General features: G+C 36.1%; 1 protein-coding gene across 1 annotated transcript; it reads right to left on the bottom strand.

Moving 5' to 3' along the window:
- Positions 1 to 632: 632 nt before the first annotated feature.
- LOC128225123 (uncharacterized) lies at positions 633 to 24,883 on the bottom strand. Its single transcript, XM_052935155.1, has 13 exons — positions 24,771 to 24,883; positions 22,338 to 22,398; positions 21,402 to 21,545; positions 20,281 to 20,478; positions 18,553 to 18,675; positions 13,830 to 14,095; positions 11,834 to 12,017; positions 10,962 to 11,097; positions 10,698 to 10,840; positions 7,909 to 8,052; positions 6,138 to 6,155; positions 2,377 to 2,508; positions 633 to 1,360 (listed from the first exon to the last, which is right to left on the bottom strand). Exons 2-13 carry the CDS (start codon positions 22,363 to 22,365, stop codon positions 645 to 647), a joined length of 2,232 nt encoding a protein of 743 aa, XP_052791115.1. The 5' UTR covers positions 22,366 to 22,398; positions 24,771 to 24,883; the 3' UTR covers positions 633 to 644.
- Positions 24,884 to 25,173: the final 290 nt, after the last annotated feature.

Genomic DNA, 25,173 nt, shown 5'->3' with positions numbered 1-25,173 from the left:
GACACATTGATGTTCAATTTCCAATATTTACACCTCAACTTTCGTTCCTTAAATGAACTGCCTTTCGGCAATTGCGTTCATCAATCGATGAACGCAACATCTTCGGATATGTTCGGATCGTAATTCATTGCATAACAATATACATGAAAGCTATTGATCTTGTTATTGGTTGTATTGAATCTGCAGGTCCCGTAAAATATAGATCAACATTTTTAAAAGTGTAAGTTTATTATATTTTAAATATATTGTTACCAGAAGTGTTTTAATTTTACGTTTTAAAGTGATTTCAAGTGGTTGATCTTTTCCCGCGTTATTGTGACGTCATTTGAAAAAAATGTTTCCGGTTATAGTCGGGTCGTTCTATTTACAGAATGGGTAAGAACGGATTACTGAAAGGTTTTCTTAAATGAAATAAAGTATTTTTTTAACAATTCTTGAATGAAATAATGAACTATTTGTGTAAATATAAGGAATGAATTGCGGGGTTGATGTCATTATCGGGGATATGAACGCAATTGGGTTGGTCAAAGTACGCGTGGAGTCCTTCGGACTCCACACACATTGACCAACCCAATTGCGTTCATACCCCGATAATGACATCAACACCGCAATTCATTCCTTAAATATACCAAGATGCTCATTATTCATAGAGCCATGAGTAAGGCCTTGGTGTATGCTGCGGCCGCGAGGGCTGCGTAGGACTGCCAGTCTTTTCTCTTCCCATCCACATAGTCACATACCCCCCTGACCACCAGAAAACTTTCATTCCTGTTGCCTTCCAGGGATTCCAGCACTGCTTCAAAGTCAAGGTCAAACGCTCTGACACCGAATCGTTTGGCAAAATCTGCACGGAGCTCATGTGCCCTACTTATCAATTTCCCACTACCGATGACCCCGTGACGCACGTTTGGGGCGTTGACCCTCATGTCGTGTTTTGACGTGGCCATAGGGTGCTCGAAAGTTATAACGTTACCACCAAGCCGTAGTTTACGCAATTCCTTGTCACTTGAAGGTCGCTTGAAGTGAATTTCCTGCCCGTTTAATTGCTCCAGAGCTTCGTCGATGTATAACTCCCATGGCCTTGGTTTCATCCATTCAGAGCGTACAATTGAATCCAGACTAAGTGCTACATTTTGAAGAATCTTGTTTTGGCAGCTGAACGCTCGAGTTTTATAAGAATACAGCCGTCCACGACTTTCCTTATGAATCGAGGCACAGTGCATGTACATTGGATCATTCCTTTCTGACGTCATCGAGACGACTACGTCACCGGGACGCACATGCTGAGAAGGTTCCTCGAGGTTGGGCACGCCCCCTGCGACACCTACGAGAAACACGTGCTCAATCTTGCTAAAAATTCCTGTAAAAAACCCAAACAAATACCAATTGTTTTAGATTATAGTTTGATTTCATTCGATTGTTTTGATAACCTACAATTTGCAGTTACATGTTGTCGTACCCATAAGCACAAACACTTCAGTATCAGTGTGTGTATACCACGTGATAAATTGCGTCATAAATGCTACGTCAGAAGGCAATACTTTGCTTAAAATGAAGACTTAAATCAAAGATAACTTTTCTTTTACTACACCATTTTAAATAAACAAAGGACAGTCTATGCCGCTCAAAGAGCCCCGCCTTCGTTGTATTACCGAAGTTTGATATGGTGATTAGTTTTATCAAACACTTCGACAAACCTGTTTCCAATATAATGTTTTGACTGTGCTCCGTCAGACGGCCATATTGTGAAAAGGTTTATCGAAGTGTTTTAAGAAACTAAACTCTTGATCAAACTCTGGTAAAAAACCGAAGGTTGGGGTCCGTAAGTGGCGTAGACTGCGCTAAGTTTCATTTAAAAAGGTGAAGAAATAGTGAAGTTATCTTTGTTCAAAGTCTTCCTTCGAAGCATAATATTGCCTTCCCACGTAGCATTTATGACGCAATTTATCACGTGGTATACACACATTGAGTATGGGTTGTCGATAATGAAGGTTCGAAGGGTCACAAAGTAGTTCGAGGTAAAACTATCTTATTCATTTAAATGCATTATTTTGTTTAACTCATTTGTGTACAGTTAAAAATATTAGCGATATTTTGGCGCGTTTTTAACTGTGGAATATTGAAAACAAATTGTAAAGGCTAACATTTTTATCCATACAAATCATATTCTCTTATTCATCATTCAAATGAGGCAACATATTAATTCATTAAAATTGATTGTTTTTTTTTGTTTTTTTCATTTTGAAATAGCGTAACAAACGAGAGGGCAACAACATGGACATCTAAGACAGATATATAAGGCAGATTTAATGAAATAAGACATATTTGTTACTTTATTGTTAAGAAATATAGCCTTTCTACAAAACCTTAACATACCAAGAAGCCTAGTGATGGCGTTTTCCGCAGAGATCCTGGCCGCCTGGTTGGAGGTCGGGTAGCGGGCCAACTTCGTGCTGACCACCTTAAACCTCCCTATAGTTCCCACTGTGTATACCTGCGACTCGCCAGCTGGAACAAATAGGACGGGAGTTATGCTTAAACAGTATTTAGATTGCTCACTTATTTAGCCCAGAAAGGCAATTCACCTGCTAGAATAACAGGGGGTCCAACGTAATTTATATTTTGCGGAATTTTAAGTGAGGACATGTTCGATGAGGAACAAATGGCGGATTCTTTGAGTACATACCCAAATACTCAAAGAATCCGTCATTTTGTTCCGCATCGAACATGTCCTCACTTAAAATAACGCAAAAATAAATTACATTTGACCCACTGAAAAAGGGTTGTGACAGTTATAGTAAGATGTTCAGGTTGGGGCTATGTTCTACTCTTGTTCCGATTACCCAGTAGGGAATCAAGGTTTTGGTGGTTTAGAGGAGGTGTAGGGGGACATGGAAACCGGGGAACCGCTTCCAAGATAAAAATTGCATCAGTCTTAAAAAATGTTGCTTTGTAGACGTACTTAATATACTAATCCGACATGACAAAATTGTTTTGAAAGTAAGAACTCCATAAATCATTTTTTTAAATTGTGTTCACATGAAACACAAGTGCTGGAATTAATTGGGATAAAAAAATATATCTTATATTACCAACGGCTCTCAAAGGAAGAGAGTCCAAAACCCCCTTGGGGTGACACAACCATTTGCCCAGGACCAGAGCCAAAGACAATTAGCATAGAGCCAGTTCAGCACCAATTTAGCTAGGGCGTACTTGTCTGTTTTCTCTTTTACGCGGTTGTGAAACGTTTTTAGATGTTATTCGTCGTTGATACTACAACCAAGTTTGGCGCTAACCTAAACTACTACAATTGGCTTAATACTGTTGTGAGTAACTACCCACGTTGGGCTTCTAAATTCCTCATTAAAACTGCGCGGTATCAAGGTGAGGGATCACGTGACTTCAAAGGGGTCACCACGGGTCACAACCGATGTAAACAAACAAGTAAGTGACGTTGATTTCTAATTAACTTTTTTGACAGAAAATATATCAAAATAGATATTAGCCTATAAAAGACTATGCTATTTTTTGCGTCTACATGTGTGAAATATTTTATATTTTGCTTGTGTTTTAATGATGAAATCCTTGGCCAAAATTACAGTGTTGCATCGTTCTACAAAATTCCGACAAGTTGAAATTTTGGCCAAGGATTGCATCATTAAAATACCAGCGTCCCATGTAAATGCATATGCATGATATGGAATTATCCCTGCATGGAAATAAATGATTCTATGTCTTTGGAACACATACTAGTTTTGACACATACATTTAAGAACAAAATTACATTAAACACAAAATAAGAATATCTTAAATAATCTGCAAAGTTCTTAAAAAACAACATTTTGAATAGAAATATGTGCAATTTTAATCTTAAAATGACTGAAAGTCTAGTTACTATGGACTGTAACGCCGCATAACAGCATCGCCGCACAAACGAAATCGACCACGTTAGCGGTGATTTTCAACGCATAAACAGGATTTTCTTATGTGGCAAAAAGGCACACTTTCGCCGCATAAAAAGCAACAATTAAAACACATACTAGTACAATGTGGTTGATAAAGTTTCACCAAGATCGGACTTAGTTTTTTATGTCCACTTAACCAAGCTTTGAACTAGACTTTTAGAGACGTAAATTCTAAGTAAGATCGGTTTAAATTTGAACCAAACCAATTGATTATTCTGCGAAAACATTTAAAATGACGTTTGGCTCGACTGATAAAAATATTTTTCAAACTTTACTTGTTCCAACGTCCATTGCAATAAGTCATGAGGTATGCACATGTGATTTGTAACCACTGCACCAAACCCGGGGAATATCAGGGTGTTTGAACCAATCCCTGGTAAAGCCCCCGTTTTCCCCCACACTCACACCGGGGTAGGGTGGGGGGAGGTTACCATTACGTAGAATAAGCAAAGTTGTGAAAAACGTCAATGGTTGCTAAAGGGCATTGTGTGCCACAAAATAACAAAAAAAAAACATTTTTTACTGACAAGGTCAAGGACTATAGCACTGTCATTGATATATGTATGTATAAATGAAATCTCGTGTGTACAACTTCGCATGCCGGTGAACATTTGTGACTCTATGTGTTATAGGTAAGGAGCTACGCGAGCACTAAAATTATTCTGAAAAGAATATCTTAATTTTGATCGAATCAAGGGCCATAATTATTTCGTAACTGGAACAAAAGAAATAAAAATAATTTAAGCAGGTACACCGCTTCAAACACCAATGAATAAATGTAAGTGACTCTGGAGACTTCCATGTCACAAGATTTCGGGACGGACGGACATCATCATCATCATCATCATCATCATCATCATCATCATCAACGTCATCACCATCGTTTTTGTTGAAATATTAAATCTATTTTTATGCTTTATAATAAATGGTAAAGTTAATCCTCTATATGTGGCTAAAAGGCACAGTTGCTGCCCATATAAGCAATTTCTGTGAACACGTGGTCGCCATGTTTATGCGTTGAAAATCACCGCATTAAAGGAAAAAAAAACACAACACGTTTATGCGGCGATGCTGCTATGCGGCGTTACAATGGACACACATGTTGCTTATAACTATAAATCCGGAAACTATGAGTGAACAACATGATATAAAATTGAGATCACAAAATGGTAAAACTAATGTGGGAAATCACACAAAATTATATTAAGTGAACACAAATCTACATGTTAATTTCTAGAGGAAAGGGGAAAAACATAATTATGCATATATTTGTGGCAACTTGCGGTAAACGTAGTGGTCAGTTTCTAAAACCATATTGGTAATGCAATTCAACAGTGTTAAAACGGTGACACACGTGACAAATGTAAACTTTTGAATCCTGTAAGGGACATCGCGAGAATTCTCGCGTGTTTTTTTTTCGATTTTCACGGTGCGAGATACGACACCGCCATGTCCCCACCGGGATTCCGTAGAACACACGCGGGTAGCCAACAAGCAACTGGGCCCGATATGACGAAAATACTTAAGTCAAATCTCAATGTCAGTCTAAACTTATTTTAAACTGCACTCTCACAGATTGAACATTTTGACAACTATTTTATTTTTTTGCTTTTGAACTAGCTAATTATGCGAAAATGCATGTTAACCAGTGAAATTAGACTGCTGACAAAAAATCAGATCGCAGATTTTCATATACAAGTTCAAAAAATGATGTTTTATGCATTTTTCTTAAACCGTTTTTAACGCTTTTAGCCATAAAACATTATTTTTCGAACGGAAGTATGAACATTTGCGATCTGATCTTTTGTCAGCAGTCTTATATCACTGGTTTGCAGATATTTACGCAAAAATTGGCTCATTCCAAGACAAAAAAAAATCCAAAAATTCTACAGCAAGAAATGTAATTGAGTACAACCTCCATTTACTCTTGTACTTTTTTGTTGTCTATGTTGAAATCTTTACAAACGTTTTTATCAACATATTCTATGAGTAAATACGCTTTAAAAAAAGAGTAAATCATACAATAATTTACATGTTTTCTGTGCTTTATGTGATAAAATAAGTTGAGATTGGTAGAAAGACATTTGACTTGAATATTTTTGTGATAATCAAGTCTGATAACTAAAACGTGCGAACAACAAACTATGGAGGACCATCCGCAAAATAACTTACCCAGAAAGCTACGGCGGACTGAACGAAATAAAAACAACTTAAATATTTATACGAGACGTAAGTTTTGTTTCAAGAAAACAAGTCTCTCTTTGCTGTTTAAAGAAAATTAAATGTATATAATAATTATAACAAGAAAATGTAACAAAGGACAATAACTTTGCAATTAGCTAAAATAGAGTAATGCTTCTTGTACACTGCACTCTCTCTCATTATGTAATGCTCCGGACAAGAAAAAGTAACAAAGAGCAAAAACTTAGTAATTGGCTGAAACATAGTTATGGTTATTATATACAACACTCTTCCTCTCACTTTGCTTTACCACTGTATGAAGTTTGATTGAATTCCATCCAATAGTTTTAATGTTATGCTCCGGACAAGAAAAAATGACAATGGGCAATAAATCTGTAATGGACTATAAAAAAGTTATGGTTATTGTTTACTGCAATTCCTCTCTTTGTACTCTATCAATTTATGAATTTAACTTACTTTCTTTCCAGTAGTTTTCAAGTAATTATTTTTTTAAAGGGCATGACTCTGTATTTGGCTTAAATAGGAGCGTGGTTCTTGTACATGGCACTTCCTCTCAATTTGCTTTACCATTATAAAAAAAACTTTTATTAGATTTCATTTGGTAGTTTTACGTAGTGCTCCGTAAAAGAAAACTGAAAAGGTCAATAATAAGCTGAAAAAATTAGATATATGGTTCCTGTACATTACACGTCCTTGCACTGTGTTTTACCATTGTATGAAGTTTAATAAATTCAAATCAAAGGTGTTCAAGTTACGCTCCGGGCAAGGAAATATTAGCAAAGGGCAATAACTCTCTAAAATTGAGTAATGGTTTAGCCTAACTGCAATTCCTCTCTTCGTACTTTACCGTTTGTAGACTTTCAATAAATTCCATCCACTAGCTTTCATTACCTGGACAAACATTTGACAACAAATATACTCAACAAAGGGCAATGACTCTGTGATTTGCTAAAACGTTATGAGTTCTAGTACACTGCCCTTTCTTTAATTATATTATATCATAACCCATCTATTAAATTAGATCCAGTAGTTTTTAAGTTATATTCCGGACAGGAAAGGTTGCAACCAACCAACCGACCGACCGACCATAGGTTGACTCAAATATACCCTCTATAATCTTCGTTTGTCGGGGATGTCAATAGCTCCTTTTTGCTCTCTTCGACCAGAATTAAAAAAAACTAAACACCCCGAAATATTGTGCAAGCCTTGTATTTCATAAAGGTCATGTGGGATTCCTTGATTTTCTCCAAATATTTGTAAGTTAAACATATTTTGCTTCATTGTTTATAAATTCCTCTTAAAGAACATTCTCCAAAACATTGAGTCTACCTTTAATTTGTCCATATTGAATGTGACATAATGGATATATGTAATACGTCTCATGATATTAGTTTTTTTATAGTTGAAGTTATTCATAACTGGTCTTAATTGGATCAAAGAACGATGTAGCTAATCGGATTGCGTAATATAAATAACTGACCAATACAGTGAATTAATTCAATCATGTATAACCTTGAGATTCGATGTGCATACCATATGCGGCAGTATCGGTCATCGATTGTGAGTACAATTATTTAACAATTTGAAATAATTATGAAAACAGCCCTACACATTTGTTTTTGTTCAAGTGATTGGTCGGTAAGTGAAAGGAATACGTCTTGATGAATGTAAATAATTATATAACAAAACTCATCATGAACCATCCCTGACCGATACCATACTTCGAACTATGGTTTAATACCTTCGGTCTTGTATTTGACGAATGTGACCTTGTCCTCTATCATGGCGTCCATAGCAAGCTTCTCACAGTACAGCGACGTAACCAGGGCAACCGTGGGCTGCTCCCGACTCGTCAGCTGGGGCATCTCTCGTACCATCTTCATTTCTGAGGGAAAGGTTATATTGTAGAGTAAACACAAGGGGAAACGTTACCTTGTTTAGTAAACGCAAGGGGAAACGTTACCTTGTTTAGTAAACGCAAGGGGAAACGTTACCTTGTTTAGTTAACGCAAGGGGAAACGTGACCCTGTTTAGTAAACACATGGGAAACGTGACCTTGTTTAGTAAACACAAGGGGAAACGTTACCTTGTTTAGTAAACACAAGGGGAAACGTTACCTTATCTAGTAAACACAAGGGGAAACGTTACCTTGTTTAGTAAACACATGAGAGAAGTGACCTTGTTTAGTAAACACAAGGGGAAACGTTACCTTCTTTAGTAAACACAAGGGGAAACGTGACCTTGTTTAGTAAACACAAGTGGAAACGTTACCTTGTTTAGTAAACACAAGGGGAAACGTTACCTTGTCTAGTAAACACAAGGGGAAACGTTACCTTGTTTAGTAAACACATGGGAGACGTGACCTTGTTTAGTAAACGCAAGGGGAAACGTGACCTTGTTTAGTAAACACAAGGAGAAACGTTACCTTGTTAAGTAAACACATGGGAAACGTTACCTTGTTTAGTAAACACATGGGAAACGTGACCTTGTTTAGTAAACACATGGGGAAACGTTACCTTGTTTAGTAAACACATGGGAAACGTGACCTTGTTTAGTAAACACAAGGGGAAACGTTACCTTGTTTAGTAAACACAAGGGGAAACGTGACCTTGTTTAGTAAACACATGGGAAACGTTACCTTGTTTAGTAAACGCAAGGGGAAACGTTACATTGTCTAGTAAACACAAGGGGAAACATTACCTTGTTTAGTAAACACATGGGAAACGTGACCTTGTTTAGAAACGCAAGGGGAAACGTTACCTTGTTTAGTAAACGCAATGTCGAACGTTACCTTGTTAAGTAAACGCAAGGGAAACGTGACCTTGTTTAGTAACGTAAGGGAAAAGTGACCTTGTTTAGTAAACGTAAGGGTAAAGTGACCTTGTTAAGTAAACGCAAGGGAAACGTGACCTTGTTTAGTAAACGCAAGAGGAAACGTTATCTTCGTTAGTAAACACATGGGAAACGTTACCTTGTTTAGTAAACGCAAGGGGAAACGTTACATTGTCTAGTAAACACAAGGGGAAACGTTACCTTGTTTAGTAAAAACATGGGAAACGTGACCTTGTTTAGAAAACGCAAGGGGAAACGTTACCTTGTTTAGTAAACGCAATGTCGAACGTTACCTTGTTAAGTAAACGCAAGGGAAACGTGACCTTGTTTAGTAACCTAAGGGAAAAGTGACCTTGTTTAGTAAACGTAAGGGAAAAGTGACCTTGTTAAGTAAACGCAAGGGAAACGTGACCTTGTTTAGTAAACGCAAGAGGAAACGTTATCATCTTTAGTAAACACAAGGGGAAACGTGACCTTGTTTAGTAAACACAAGGGGAAACGTTACCTTGTTTAGTAAACACAAGGGGAAACGTTACCTTGTCTAGTAAACACAAGGGGAAACGTTACCTTGTTTAGTAAACACATGGGAGACGTGACCTTGTTTAGTAAACGCAAGGGGAAACGTGACCTTGTTTAGTAAACACAAGGAGAAACGTTACCTTGTTTAGTAAACACATGGGAAACGTTACCTTGTTTAGTAAACACATGGGAAAAGTGACCTTGTTTAGTAAACACATGGGGAAACGTTACCTTGTTTAGTAAACACATGGGAAACGTGACCTTGTTTAGTAAACACAAGGGGAAACGTTACCTTGTTTAGTAAACACAAGGGGAAACGTTACCTTGTTTAGTAAACACATGGGAAACGTTACCTTGTTTAGTAAACGCAAGGGGAAACGTTACATTGTCTAGTAAAAAACACAAGGGGAAACATTACCTTGTTTAGTGAACACATGGGAAACGTGACCTTGTTTAGAAAACGCAAGGGGAAACGTTACCTTGTTTAGTAAACGCAATGTCGAACGTTACCTTGTTAAGTAAACGTAAGGGAAACGTGACCTTGTTTAGTAACGTAAGGGAAAAGTGACCTTGTTTAGTAAACGTAAGGGAAAAGTGACCTTGTTAAGTAAACGCAAGGGAAACGTGACCTTGTTTAGTAAACGCAAGAGGAAACGTTATCTTCTTTAGTAAACACAAGGGGAAAAGTTGCCTTGTTTAGTAAACGCAATGTGGAACGTTACCTTGTTAAGTAAACACATGAAGAAAAGCAACAATGTTAAGTAAACGCACGAATGAGAGTAGCCATGTTAAGAAAAGCTCACACGGGAAAGATAACCGTTTTAATTGAATGCATTAGGGAAAGTCATCGAACGGTGGTCAGAAATCTTGTTTAAATGAAAGAACAGGGGAGTGTAACCTCGTTTAAAAATCAAAAGGGAAAGTTAACAAACTTGTTGCAATTACTATTTTGAATAACAAAACAAGGTCTGTTTCTGAAACAGACATTCAATAATTGTCATTAATAGTACTTTTTTGTCCAATACCATGTCCTTGGTTTTCAGTAAATACTAACAAAAATAGACTAAAGTTTTGCTAGAAATGTGAAAATGGTTCAACGGGAATGTTTAATTGCATGCTTATCAAAACAATCGAGGGCAACCCAAACATTAACGCTACACCATCGAACAAGTGCGATACCATGTGTAGTTCCGTTCTGAACCTCGTGTTGGAGCCGCATCCAGCGACCGACCTCCACCTCCCGCACGTGCCGGGTCCGCTCCAATTCCTTCATCAACTGCACCAGCGTCCCTGGATCCCCGGTACCGCGATTGCATGTCAGTCTTTGTCGTGAAAGGTTTATAATTATATGGCATGAAACACTCTCTTTATTTCAAATGAAAATGTTGAAACGGATAAAACTTATACCAGAGACATCTAAAGTCAGAAAATTGTACTACATACTGTATTATTTCTTGCACGGAAAGCGTGTTAGGATACACGTCCTCCAGGAAGTGGAGAATACGCTGCTTCCGAGCAGCACACATGATCTGCCGCCTTACGCGCTCCCGGCGTGCCTCTCCGCTGTAGTCGGTGTCCACTTCTTGGCGGGAACAGGGTGTGCAGGGGGTGATAAGGGGGGTATTCAGTTAAAAACAAACAATGGGCCTATTGTTCAGAACTTTATAAAAGTTAACTACGTTGTAAACGTCATAATTGTTAACTTTGAAATCGTTACTGTTCGGTAAATGAAATGAATACACTTGTGGCCTGCTGTATTTTTAACAAAATTTGTTTCATGTGAACTTGTTTATATTCAGATATGTGGAGATAGTTCGCGTTGTCGTTAATTACGTTGTTAACTTTAACTCACGTTGTTAACTTAAGCTTACTTGTTAACTTTAACTCACGTTGTTAACTTTAACAACGTTCTGAACAATCGGCCCAATCTCTCACAGTTCTGAACAATCGGCCCAATCTCTCACAGTTCTGAACAATCGGCCCAATCTCTCACAGTTCTGAACAATCGGCCCAATCTCTCACAGTTCTGAACAAAATCTGATCATGTTGCAGTTGCGACTTGATACACTATTAGTTATAAGTTCAAATGTTCTTTCCTATGTATATGTTTGGGTCACCATCAAATGAAACTAAATGAATGGATTTTCCTGAACATGTTACCGTAATTATTTAACCTTTCTTTCCACTTGTCAAGAACTTAACTCCAAAAACAACAGCAAAAAAGTGACGAAAAAACACTTAACTTTTCTTTCAAACTTAACTTAAAACAAAACAAAAAAGAACAGCAAAAAACACACCGAAATGAATGTTTATACCCAATAGTTCCGCAAACTCAAACTGCCCGTGCGACGTGTTGTCAGTGGCAACGGCGAGAGAAGTGATGTCAAACTTTTTGTTGTCGGGCAGGTCCCAGACCAAGAACCGTCCCTCTCCGTAGTGAGCACCCCGCCCCACTTCGATACAGTGGTTACCCCAGCTCATCCAGAAATATCGAAGGTCCTGAGAGCAAGAAAACAAATTCATTTTAAAACAATCCTGGCAAATACATTCCAAACATCGGCTTATCGATCGTTCCTCCCCATAGTGAGCACCACACCCCACCTCAAAACATGGCTACCCAAGCTCATTTAGAAATATCGAAGGTCATGGAAGCATAATAATAATAATAATAATAATAAATTCGCAAAACTTTCAATAGTCTAAATACTGTAGAAGTGAAAACAAAATAATTTTGAAATAATCTTGGCAAATACATAGATATTCTCAACATCAGCTTAGTGATCGCTCTTGCCCATTGTGCAATCCCTACCCCACATCAGACAAAGCGCATATCCTGTAGTCGAGAAAGAGGAAAAGGTCAAGGTCATTTTGATACTCATGGACAATTTCAAGCAGTTTCACTAACTCAGAATAGGAACGGCCCGTTTTTGCATAGGCCGCGCCCGACTCGATATCGTGTTGACCTCTTACATAGAAAGTCCTAGAGCAGGTACGACAGGTCAAAAGGTCAAGGTCAATTCCATTGTCATAGTTTAATATTTTTTTGGTTATTAATTCAGGTTTTTCTCCTTTATAGTTACTCTGGCCCCAATTTCTCGAAACTTCTTTAGTCCTTTATAACAGGATTAAGCTAAGCTCACTATTTTTGTTTTTCGATAATTTGCGTTATATTTACAGCTTTGAGTTTTTATTCTTTAGAAAGGAATAATCTTTATGATAATCACAATACATGTAAACCATTTTTCATTTATCAACATCAAATGTATTTGGGCTAATTGAAATAAGCTTCTTAAGCCTATAACGCTTAAGAAGTTTCGAGAAATTGGGGCAAGAATGACAAGGTGCCCAGAAACCGGATACATGAATAACTATTGAAGGTTGTGGAAATCAATGAACATCAGTTGATCTGTCATCCTCAAAGCCATAAGTTAAAGTTACTTCTCCCACTACCGCAGTAATTGGAATTATACACGAACGCGAATCGCTAGTGTTGAACATTTTCAATTACTGGTAGTGTGCGTAACAACGGTTTTACACCATATTGCCAAGTTTGTCATGCAATAAGTAGCGCTTGTTTATTGAATTATTGTAATTTATCCCCACGCCAAGTATTGCACGATAATTTAAAAAAATAAATAAGATCTAATGTATAAAAACAAAATCTAGAAAAAGCCTTCCAATGTGGTACAAGCAATCCGTAACTGGACGTTTAAGAAAATGATAAATTAAGATAAATTGTTAAACTACAAGAAGAAAAACGTATGATGAAGTTGTCTAGACATTTGATACGGACCAAAGCGGCACAGGTATGTCCCTATGACAAACCATAAATTACATTTTTAATTTACTGTCCATTTATACAACAAATATTGTTGATTTTTGTCTTTTTGAATTTCAATAGTTTCGCACTTAAAGCAGCACTCTCACAGATGGACCGGTTTGACAACTTTTTAAAATATTTTTTTGTCTTGGAATGAGCAAATTTTTGAGTAATTTCTTGAAACCAGTGATACAAGACTGCCGGCAAAAATCAGATCACAGTTTTTTATATAAAGGTTCGAGAAATGATAAAAGCGTTACTAACGCTTGAAGAAAAATGTAATTTTTAACAGTTTCCCAAACAATTGAAATCTGTGGATTGTAATAATTGCCTGTATTTAAGGTATTGATACCACAATCAGCTGATTCTTAAACAAAAAACTAAAAAAATGACGGAACTATCCATCTATGAGAGTGCAGCTTTAACAAATCGTAAAAAAACAAGTAGTTCTGATCTACAAAATAGTCGAACGTAAACCTATTGTAACCCACCGTTCCACTGAGTACATTAGCAGTGAGTGCCTCCGCGCGGACGCTTCCCTCGACCCCATCTTTAATCATAGACTTGGTGTTCCCCTCCCCGCCAATCAGCACCTCGATTGTCCGTTTGTGCAGCTCGCCGTACGTCGCCGATAACGCTACGTGGACGTCACATTTCGCCTTCACCATGAACGTTAAAAACGTCTTATTGCTCATCGAGATCTCGGGAACAAAGTTGTACTGGTAGATGTCCGGGGTGAACAGGCTAACGAAACTCTCTGAAATATTGTTTATCATAATAATAGTGTTTTGTTTTTAATAAACTCTCTGAAACGGTTGCTTAGGTTAACACTAGTGTTTTTGTTCTTAATAAACTCTTTGAACTTGTGGTTTAGTTTGTTAATATTGTTTTGGTCTTAATAAACTCTCTGAAATTATACTTTAGTGTAATACTATGGTTTTGGTCTTAATTAACTCTCTGAAATTATACTTTAGTGTAATACTATTGTTTTGGTCTTAATAAACTCTCGGAAATTATACTTTAGTGTAATACTATTGTTTTGGTTTTTATAAACTCTCGGAAATTATACTTTAGTGTAATACTATTGTTTTGATCTTAATAAACTCTCTAAAAGTATACTTTAGTGTAATACTATTGTTTTGATCTTAATAAACTCTCTGAAATTATACTTTAGTGTAATACTATGGTTTTGATCTTAATAAACTCTCTGAAATTATACTTTAGTGTAATACTATTGTTTTGATCTTAATAAACTCTCTAAAAGTATACTTTAGTGTAATACTATTGTTTTGGTTTTTATAAACTCTCGGAAATTATACTTTAGTGTAATACTATTGTTTTGATCTTAATAAACTCTCGGAAATTATGCTTTAGTGTAATACTATTGTTTTGATCTTAATAAACTTTCGGAAATTATACTTTAGTGTAATACTATGGTTTTGGTCTTAATTAACTCTCTGAAATTATACTTTAGTGTAATACTATTGTTTTGGTCTTAATAAACTCTCTAAAAGTATACTTTAGTGTAATACTATTGTTTTGGTTTTTATAAACTCTCGGAAATTATACTTTAGTGTAATACTATTGTTTTGGTCTTAATAAACTCTCTGAAATTATACTTAAGTGTAATACTATTGTTTTGGTCTTAATAAACACTCTAAAAGTATACTTAAGTGTAATACCATTGTTTTGGTCTTTATAAACTCTCGGAAATTATACTTTAGTGTAATACCATTGTATTGATCTTAATAAACTCTCGGAAATTATACTTTAGTGTAATACCATTGTATTGATCTTAATAAACTCTCGGAAATTATACTTTAGTGTAATACTATTGTTTTGATCTTAATAAACTCTCTGAAATTATGCTTTAGTGTAATACTATTGTTTTGATCTTAATAAACTTTCGGAAATTATACTTTAGTGTAATACCATTGTATTGATCTTAATAAACTCTCGGAAATTATACTTTAGTGTAATACTATTGTATTGATCTTAATAAACTCTCGGAAATTATACTTTAGTGTAATACTATTGTTTTGGTTTTTATAAACTCTCGGAAATTATACTTTAGTGTAATACTATTGTTTTGGTTTTTATAAACTCTCGGAAATTATACTTTAGTGTAATACTATTGTATTGATCTTAATAAACTCTCGGAAATTATACTTTAGTGTAATACTATTGTATTGATCTTAATAAACTCTCTGAAATTATACTTTAGTGTAATACTATTGTATTGATCTTAATAAACTCTCGGAAATTATGCTTTAGTGTAATACTATTGTATTGATCTTAATAAACTCTCTGAAATAATGCTTTAGTGTAATACTATTGTTTTGATCTTAATAAACTCTCTGAAATTATACTTTAGTGTAATACTATTGTATTGATCTTAATAAACTCTCTGAAATTATGCTTTAGTGTAATACTATTGTTTTGATCTTAATAAACTCTCGGAAATTATGCTTTAGTGTAATACTATTGTTTTGATCTTAATAAACTCTCGGAAATTATGCTTTAGTGTAATACTATTGTATTGATCTTAATAAACTCTCGGAAATTATACTTTAGTGTAATACTATTGTATTGATCTTAATAAACTCTCTGAAATTATACTTTAGTGTAATACTATTGTTTTGATCTTAATAAACTCTCGGAAATTATACTTTAGTGTAATACTATTGTATTGATCTTAATAAACTCTCTGAAATTATGCTTTAGTGTAATACTATTGTTTTGATCTTAATAAACTCTCTGAAATTATGCTTTAGTGTAATACCATTGTTTTGGTCTTAACAAACTTTCGGAAATTAAACTTTAGTGTAATCTATTGTATATCAAGCAACTTATCCATACCTTGAAGTCTCTCACACTTTCGTGATCTCCCCTCCTCTCTCCCTACCTCTCCACTCACGTCCATTTACCCCACCCTCTTTGAATATCCCTACCCAAGCTTTCTGCCTCCATAGCTGTCTCTATACAGCATCTTCTTCTATCACTCTCTCTTTCCTTCTCCCTTCTCTCCCCTACCACCCTTTTCCTACCCCGAATGTTTCCAAACCCTCTCCACCTTACCTCTCAATCTTTAACCCCTCTTACCCCAATGTCAAAATCATTCCTTATCCCCTATCTTCAACTTCCTTACATACCACTCTTTCCATACCCAAACTGTATCCCCCTACTCACTTAATCCTGCCTCATCATATTTCTCCCTCTCATTCAATTGTCTAAATCAGTCCATATCTCCCCCATCTCTTATATGAATCATCTTTGATGACGCGTCTCCACGTGCATGTCTCATCGTCAGTATGTGTATGCCACGTGATAGATTGCGTCATATATGCTACGTCGGAACACAGGGGCAGGTTGCGTTGTTTTGACACACCACGCCCCCCGTCCTTTTTTTTTTTTTTTTTTTTTTATCAATTTTTTTTTATCAAATTTTAGTAAGAACATGATATGGTAACTGTAACTTGTGAAAATTGGCAAATTTTTATTTTTTTATTTTATTTTCTTTGTATTTTTTTGCCAATTTTCACATGTAACAGTAACCACAACATATTCTAACTAAAATTTAATATAAAAAAAATGATAAAAAAAAACGGAAGGGGGCGTGGTGTGTCAAAACAACGCAACCTGCCCCTGTGCGTCGGAAGGCAACATTGTACTTAAAATGAAGACTTAAATCAAAAGATAACTTTTCTTTTACTGCGCCATTTTAAATCAAACAAAGGGCAGTTTATGCCACTTAAAGAGCCCCGCCTTCGTTTTATTACCCGAGTTTGATAAAATGATTAGTTTCATCAAACACTTCGACAAACCCGTTTCTAAAATAATGTTTTGGCAGTGCTCCGTCTGACGGCCGTATAGTGAAAAGGTTTGTCGAAGTGTTTTATGAAACTCAATGCTCAATCAAACTCTGGTAAAAAACGAAGGCGGGCTCCGTAAGCGGCGTTACGTTTCATTTAAAATGGTGAAGAAATAGTGAAGTTACCTTTGTTTAAAGTCTTCATTCGAAGCAAAATATTGCCGTCCGACGTTGCGTTTATGACGCAATTTATCACGTGGTACACACACACTGATCTTATAACGTACCATCATTTTATTGCGATATCATAGTGCTATATTTTTTGCCTACAGTAAGAAGTTCGGTCATGAATATATCACAAACAATGCTGATGTTGTACTTTAATCACTCACACAACTTTGCTGATTCCGTAATTCACTACAAAACAAAGGGCCATTGTTGTAGGACATGGACATAAAGCTTGTCTTCCTTATCAAATAGTAATAATGTGGTTTTTATGACATCGATTGAAGGAGGTTTCGGTTGGAAATTGTGCGCAAAACCCCCCGCCAACCTTGTTTAAGGAAGTTCATTTACTGAAAGGTGTTTGGACCACAGCGGTTAAATGCAGTTCAACGAACAGTTTATATGTTTGTGGTTGCATTTGTCAATTGTATTGTAACGTATAGTCATTTAACTAGAAATAATTCGCACGCACGCACGCACGTACGCACACACGAAAGCACGCACACACGAAAGCACGCACACACAAACGCACGCACGCACACACAAACGCACGCACGAAAGCACGCACACACAAACGCACGCACGCACACACTCACCACACACAAAAGAAGAAAATGACTGTACCCCTTTATGCAAGAGATTTTGAATTGAAACCCAGTTACAAAAGCGCAAAGTTTAGAAATATTTAAAAAAAAGAGAATGCGCCGATCACATACGCAGTGATCTCCCCTGACAGTAAAATGAACCGTTTTTGGTCTAGAAATTGTCTTGGTTGAGTAACCCCAATCACTCATACACAGTTTTTATGCCATATCCATTTCGATTTTGAACGAGTGACGCACGTCTTAATGTTGTGCCCCTAAGTAACGGCCTGGATTCATATTGCTTAATTTGGTATTAGACGGCAACTCCATAGCACTCGTACTCTTTACAGGCTAACGCCCCATATATCCATACTTACTGAGTTTCGGTGCGTACTTAATTATATTTTTTCTTCGATATTGACATAATAAGTAATATCAATAAATATGGACGATTGCATGGAGGTGGCTGGTGCCCCCTCCCACCCCTACCACAGAAACCGCTAGTGGTTTCATATTGCATTGTATTTGTATTAGATGGCAACACAACAACACTCGTACTCTATACAGGCGAACACCGCATATATCCCTACTTACTGATTTTCGGTGACTCCTCGGGCGTGGCCACCTTGTTGACCTGCTCCACCTCCAGCTCCACCCGCTTCAGAAGAAGGTAACTCTTCATAAGCACCATCGCCTTCTTCATGAAACACATGTAGTCTGAAAAGAGGGAAACACATGTAGTCTGAAAAGAGGGAAACACATGTAGTCTGAAAAGAGTGAAACACATGAAGTCTGAAAAGAGGGAAACACATGTAGTCTGAAAAGAATGAAACACATGTAGTCTGAAAAGAATGAAACACATGTAGTCTGAAAAGAGTGAAACACATGTAGTCTGAATAAAATGAAACACATGTAGTCTGAATAGAATGAAACACAGAAACACGTGTAGTCTGAATAGAATGAAACACAGGTAGTCTGAATAGAATGAAACACATGTAGTCTGGAAAAAAACGAAACACATGTGGTCTGAAAAGAATGACACACATGTGGTATGAAAAGAATGACACACATGCATGCTGACATGTAGTCTGAAAAGTTGATTTCAACTCTGTTGATATTTCAAAACATTGGCGTATTTTGTGACCATTTCAATAGGCAATGGTCTTCATTTACATCGCGGCATTAATTCTAGCTCAATTTTTTTTTGTTGTTCAGATTTTTTTATGTTATTTTGAACTTATTTGTAGCTTTTCATGCGCACGTCTGCATAACCGTTGTTACAATTAACGAAGCGAAACATAGTTTGTTATGGACTATTGTCTTTGTCACATTGTCAATGTTAGAATTGAATTTTTTTCTATGAGATCTTCCCGATTAAGAATTTCAACTATCGCGGATGCTTAAAGATCCGCACTATTCTGCCACTCGTCCCATACTCCCTGCGTAAGATTTTGCGTTGACAAATGTGTAAGCCAATGAGGGTGTATTCTAAGACTGCTAGATGACCTAAAGTAATATTTTAATGATTAAGAAGGGCTCGTTCGCTACGCCCACTACGGACATTCTTAATCATTAAAATGTTACTTCATGTCATCTAACTATAACATAGTGTCCATGCGCATGTCTCCATCAATGGGATGAATGGACATATTCACATTTAATCATTGAGGAGAACTCTGACAACCAAAGGATCCATGAAGCCGATTAACACCGCAGAATTCCCATTAAGTATCGAAACAACTGCCGAATTTCCATTAAGTAATTAACTGGTGGTTTTAAGTGTGTTATTTTGAATTACGTGCATGCCCGATGGCATATATAAAGACATCTGCAGGGCATTTTCCGCACTTTCCACTGAACACTAAGAAAGGTAGAATTTATTCTATCAGTCGATTTGTTTGCTGCACCTCGCCGATCTGGTACAATTAATAAAATATGACATTTATATGGTGATCTGTAACCTATACTTAATTATTCGGAGCTCCTCGGCCATTTTTATCGAAAACAACCTCGGATATAGGATGTATTTTGGACGTTTTACATACTCAGAAATCGATTTGTTTAAGTCCGCTGCAAGTAGATCGCGTAGTATTTTAATTTAGCAGTTAAACCCTATGACTTAACTCTTGGGAATCTTATTTATGTTTGTAATAATATACTTTACTGGTAAACAATTTAAACTTAGATCAATAAATACAAGCTTAATCACTACATTTAATTAATGATAAAATTAAAAAAAATACGAACTACAACTGTTGATGTACCGGCATACATCTGAGGTTGTTTTCGATAAAAATGGCCGAGGAGTTCCGAATGACTTACTCTTTGGGAAGTTGTCGGGACGCATAAGGTCCTGGAAATACTGTGTAAAAGCGCGTTTCTTTGCAAGCCCATCCGGCTTTCCCCGGAACCAGAACCGAAGATTCCATGCGTCCTGCACGGGGGCGTTGTTCTGATCCTTGTTGATCAAGTATGCTAAGAATTCGAGCCGAGCTTCGGAGGGGTCTCCGTTTTCTAAATCTGTAGTAAGTAGGAAAAATGAGAGATTTATCAATGCGTACACGTTACAGAAATGCACTATTTTAGATGTTGTGTACGCTGAAATGAGGATAAAATATTGCGATAATCATTGTTAGTAAAAAATCCATTGAAATTCGCGTATTCAAGATCAGAGACAGAAAAAAACAACAGTATTTAAACAATAGATTACATTTTGCGGCCTGATTGCGAGGGTCTTTGTACTGAACCTTGTTCAACAGATATACTCCTCACATAGGTGGCTTATGGCAGTCATCTAAATAGGTAAACCACAAGCGGATCAAGGGGATGCACCAACCCTCTCCCCTTTTATTAGGACATAGAGTAATAAAATAGACAAAAATGAACCTTTTCGGACTAGAAATTAATTTCTCTTTGGGGAGTACCCCCTAACCACCCTGCCAACATCTTATCCTAAATATATTTCGGTTCTCTGGGAGGGGCGCAAATCAAAAGTTAAAGCCACTAAGTTATGCCCCCTCTAAAGCGAAATCCTGGAACCGCCCCTGTAAACAATAGAGATTTTTTTCACATCCTGTGTTAAGGAATGTTCATATATGCTTGTACTCAATCACGTATTGCTTTTACTTTGAATGTATAGAGTTGTCGGAATGTCAACCGTATTTGTCAAAGGTGTTGCGGACTGAAAATATTCATTTTTAGAGTAAAAAGTCATAACAAGTGAATAAGAAAACAATAAACCACTAAATGCTGCTATAGTGTCATAAAGTTCACAGTGATATCTATGGAATTACTTACTATGTGCTTTCTTGTTGATAAGTTGTCCCTTATATGGTTCATGGTCACAGTGATATCCGTGGAATTACTAACTTTGTGGTTTCTTATTTTTAAGAAGACCCTCGTTTGGTCCATGCGTCACAGTGATATCCATTTGCATTACTTACTGTGTGCTTTTTTGTTAATAAGTAGTCCCTTGTAAGGCCCGTGGGTCACGTGGTGTATCTTTGCGCCCTGAACTTCCGGGGCGTGGCGCCGGTCTAGCCGCACCACTGCCTTTCCATCCCGCTTACCCGCGGTAAGGATAATCTCTGTAAAGGAGACATTTTTTCGAAAATTTCACAAGAGTTAAAAGAGTTATATATATTGTTGAAATGTTTTATGCAAAAGACGGAGTTAAGTTAAGTTGAGTTGGCAAAGGAACTTCCCAAAACGAGCTCGTCAATCAGTTAAACAAGGCACGATCGAAATGTCATTATATATCATCACAATATATAGACAGTACTAAGTGAATATATATGAATACAAATATGAGTGCGCCTCTTCAGAAGTTAGTTCCACGTAAAGTGCAGACGATTTACACATGAAATCATTTACCGTTTTCTGTTTCTATGATGCGTGAAATCGATCAAAATGTAAACATTTCATTTAAAATTCATTAGGTGGATTGTGCAGAGTTAAAGCCGTGATCATTTTATGTTCTTAACCTAAAAGCGCGAAGTGAAATTGCAAACAACAACGAGGTACAAAAATAATTAACTAGTATAAGTGTCAATTCATACTTAAAATATTTCGTGCAATGAATTCGCATTTTTGTACAAAAGATTGCCTTCACCAGAACGCGAAACAAATTTCTTCTATGTTTTTATTCGGTCACGAGAGATGATTCTTGTAACAAATAGCCAGTAACGTGCTTGTTGTTATAATAATGACGTACACTACATTTAAAATCCCCCAAAAGGTCATCAATGAAGTCCTTGCTTACATAAATTAGTTGTAAGTTGAATCAGTGCAATTATATATGCAGTATCATCACACACAATATTGGTTTTATTTTCTATTCGTGCATTATATTGTATACAAAACAAACAAACGCCACTTACCTTCGGATTCACTGACATTAACAGTCATCTGGTCCAGTTTGGAAGGCGTTGGATGACAACACTGAAAGTTGTGCATGTAAATTAGTAAATCAGCGTGCATGGTTAAAGATGCATTCTTACTCACAAATGTGAGTAACCACAATTAATACAATCGTTTTTGTATACCGAAAAGGCTAAATAAATATCGAAAACAATGGTTCTTATGGAGGATACTGTGTTTAATTTGAAAGAAAGGGGCAGAAAACACGGTATTTCTACCTTATGAGACGATAGTTGATCACTGTTAATCTTTTAGGACCCACCAGACATTTAACATTTGTTCGTTTTCAGCTATTAAATACATGGTTACAATCTTGTTATCAGTAATTAATATTTTCCATAAATGCATTATTTAGTAAGTAGTTAAGGGTGTATCACTCAAAATATATTTTGTATGCATGCGTATGTATTGATTTTAAATACGAGAGCTTAAAAGTTGCACTCTCACAGATTGAAAGTTTTGACAACTTTTTTTATTTTTTGTCTTGGAACGAGCCAATGTTTGCGAAAATCTATGGAAACCAGTTATATACGACTGCTGACATATTAGTTCGCAGATTTTTAAATTCAAGTTCAAAAATTGATGTTTATGCATATTTCTTAAACCGTTAGTAACGCTTTAAGCCATTAAAAAACATTAATTTTCGAACGGAAATATGACAATCTGATCTTTTGTCAGCAATCTTTTATCATTGGTTTGCAGGTATTTACGCAAAAAAGTTTTCTTTCCAAGACAAAACAAAAATAAAAAATGTTAAAACGGTCAATCTGTGAGTGTGAAATAAAATTGAAATGACTCAACATGACGCCTGTCGCTTTTGAAGTTACGTTGACCTCGCCTCAAAGCTTTTGACAGCTTATTATATAGTTTTTGTTTTAGAAGAAGCCATTATTGCGTTAATATATGAAGACCAGTGATATAAGATTAATAACAAAATATCAGATCGCAGTTTTATATATTTGCGTTCGAAAATTAATGATTATGGCTATAAACATCATTAACGCTTTAAGAAAATTGCATAAAACATCATTTTTTTTATCATATATATAAAAAAAAAATTCTGAACTTTCGTCAACAGTCGTATATCACCGGTTTTCAGATATTTACGGAAAATTTGACTCATTTTCAAGAATTTGTTTTAAAAAAGTTGTCAAACAAAACGTCAATCTGTGAGAGTGCAGCTTTAATAGAAAACTTAACTCTGTTTATAATTAAAATGACTCAGCATGACACCTGTTGGTTTTGAAGTTGACCCCGCCTTGAGAGACTCCTCGCCAAGTTTATAAAATGACAAAATAGCCGTTGGTGATACAACACTTTCACTCGCAATAAAATTGGCAGAAATTTATAACAGAACAGAACAGACAGTTTATTCGACTTATGTAAGTGTATAGCGTCGTAATACACCAGTCAATGGTAATTAAGTATTCATAGCCTTAACAGTTTTTCCAATCAAATCCTCTTGATTGAATGTAAAACTTCTAGTGTAATTTATCACAGTGCCTAAATAATTTAAATTATCAACAACATCGATATTTTGGCCATTATATGTCCAATGCTTTTTATGACGTATTCCATCCCATTTACGAAAAAAAACAACGTTAGTTTTGTCTTTGATGTATTAAATTTTATAGCTGCGCTCTTAGAGATTGAATGTTTTAACAACTTCTTATTTTTTATCTTGAAACGAGCCAATTTATGCGAAATTGCATGGGAACCAGTGATATTAGACTGCTGCCAAAGAAAAAGCCACTTAGCAGATTTTCAGATATATCTTCAAGATTGATGTTTTTATCATTTTTCGTAAACCGTTAGTAACACTTTTAGCTATAAACATTAATTTTCGAACGAAAATATGAAAATCTGCAATCTGATCTTTCGTCAGCAGTCTTTAATCACTGGTTTACAGACATTTACGCAAACATTGGCTCATTCCGAGACATTTTTTTATCAAAACGGTAAATATATGAGAGTGCAGCTTTAAGCCCCATGCATCGCAATATAAGTAACGATTGGTTGAACGGTTTTGGAGTTATCCGGGCGATTTCCCTAAAATGACCATATAAAATATCTTCAAATTGCAACATAATCAATTCAATAGCATCAATACTTAAACCGGAATTAATGCTATCTTGCATAAAGATATGATTCTAAGTACTCTACAGACAGGGGAAAAAGAATCAGGGACATACAAATAAGGATTTTTTTTTTTAAATAATCGTTCATACCGCTCTAACTTCTTAATAACATTTAACGTTTCCACACAAACTCAGACTACTGACATATTGATCTGGATCAGTTTCTGGATACTAGATCAGACTAAATGTATGCTTAATTACAATGTTACGACCATATACATTATACAATATAAAAGAAACATTTATTACACTTACTAAAGTTTACTTCCTCCGAGAACGTACCTAAGCGTAGATTACACAATGAAAATGACACATATTATACCATATTCCAGTTAAGTTATTTTCCGCTTAACCAAACTATCGCCATATTCATCCAGGGCTGCTAGAATGGTTGTTCACTCTGATGTAACATTGATTTCCCTCCAGCGATCGATCTTGTCTGCAACTGAATATCCTACGAGACCTGTAGCAATGTTAAAATACATCCAGAACAAGGATATTGACGCATTAATTTGCACAAAAACAAACACCAAAGAACAATAACCCCCGCAAAAAGCACCGAATAAAATACGATTAACCGTTTATTACATTAAGTCTAGTTTCACAACATAGAAGTACACAGTCGAACACAGATCGCTCGAAATTGAAGGGACCGGTG

This window comes from Mya arenaria, chromosome 2 (assembly GCF_026914265.1).
Source record: "Mya arenaria isolate MELC-2E11 chromosome 2, ASM2691426v1".
Taxonomy (NCBI): Eukaryota; Metazoa; Mollusca; class Bivalvia; order Myida; family Myidae; genus Mya; species Mya arenaria.
The sequence above is the reverse complement of the archived record's forward strand: the minus strand, read 5'-3'. Positions and strand labels throughout refer to the sequence as shown.

Bases quoted from the DNA above. Each gene is read 5' to 3' on its own strand.
- LOC128225123 (XM_052935155.1), bottom strand. From the start codon at position 22,365: ATGACTGTTAATGTCAGTGAATCCGAAG. The intron at 20,479-21,401 runs GTAAGTAATGCA...TACTTACTACAG, and splicing joins TATTAACAAAAAAGCACACA to ATTTAGAAAACGGAGACCCC. The intron at 1,361-2,376 runs GTATGTTAAGGT...GGTTTTTTACAG, and splicing joins CGCCATCACTAGGCTTCTTG to GAATTTTTAGCAAGATTGAG.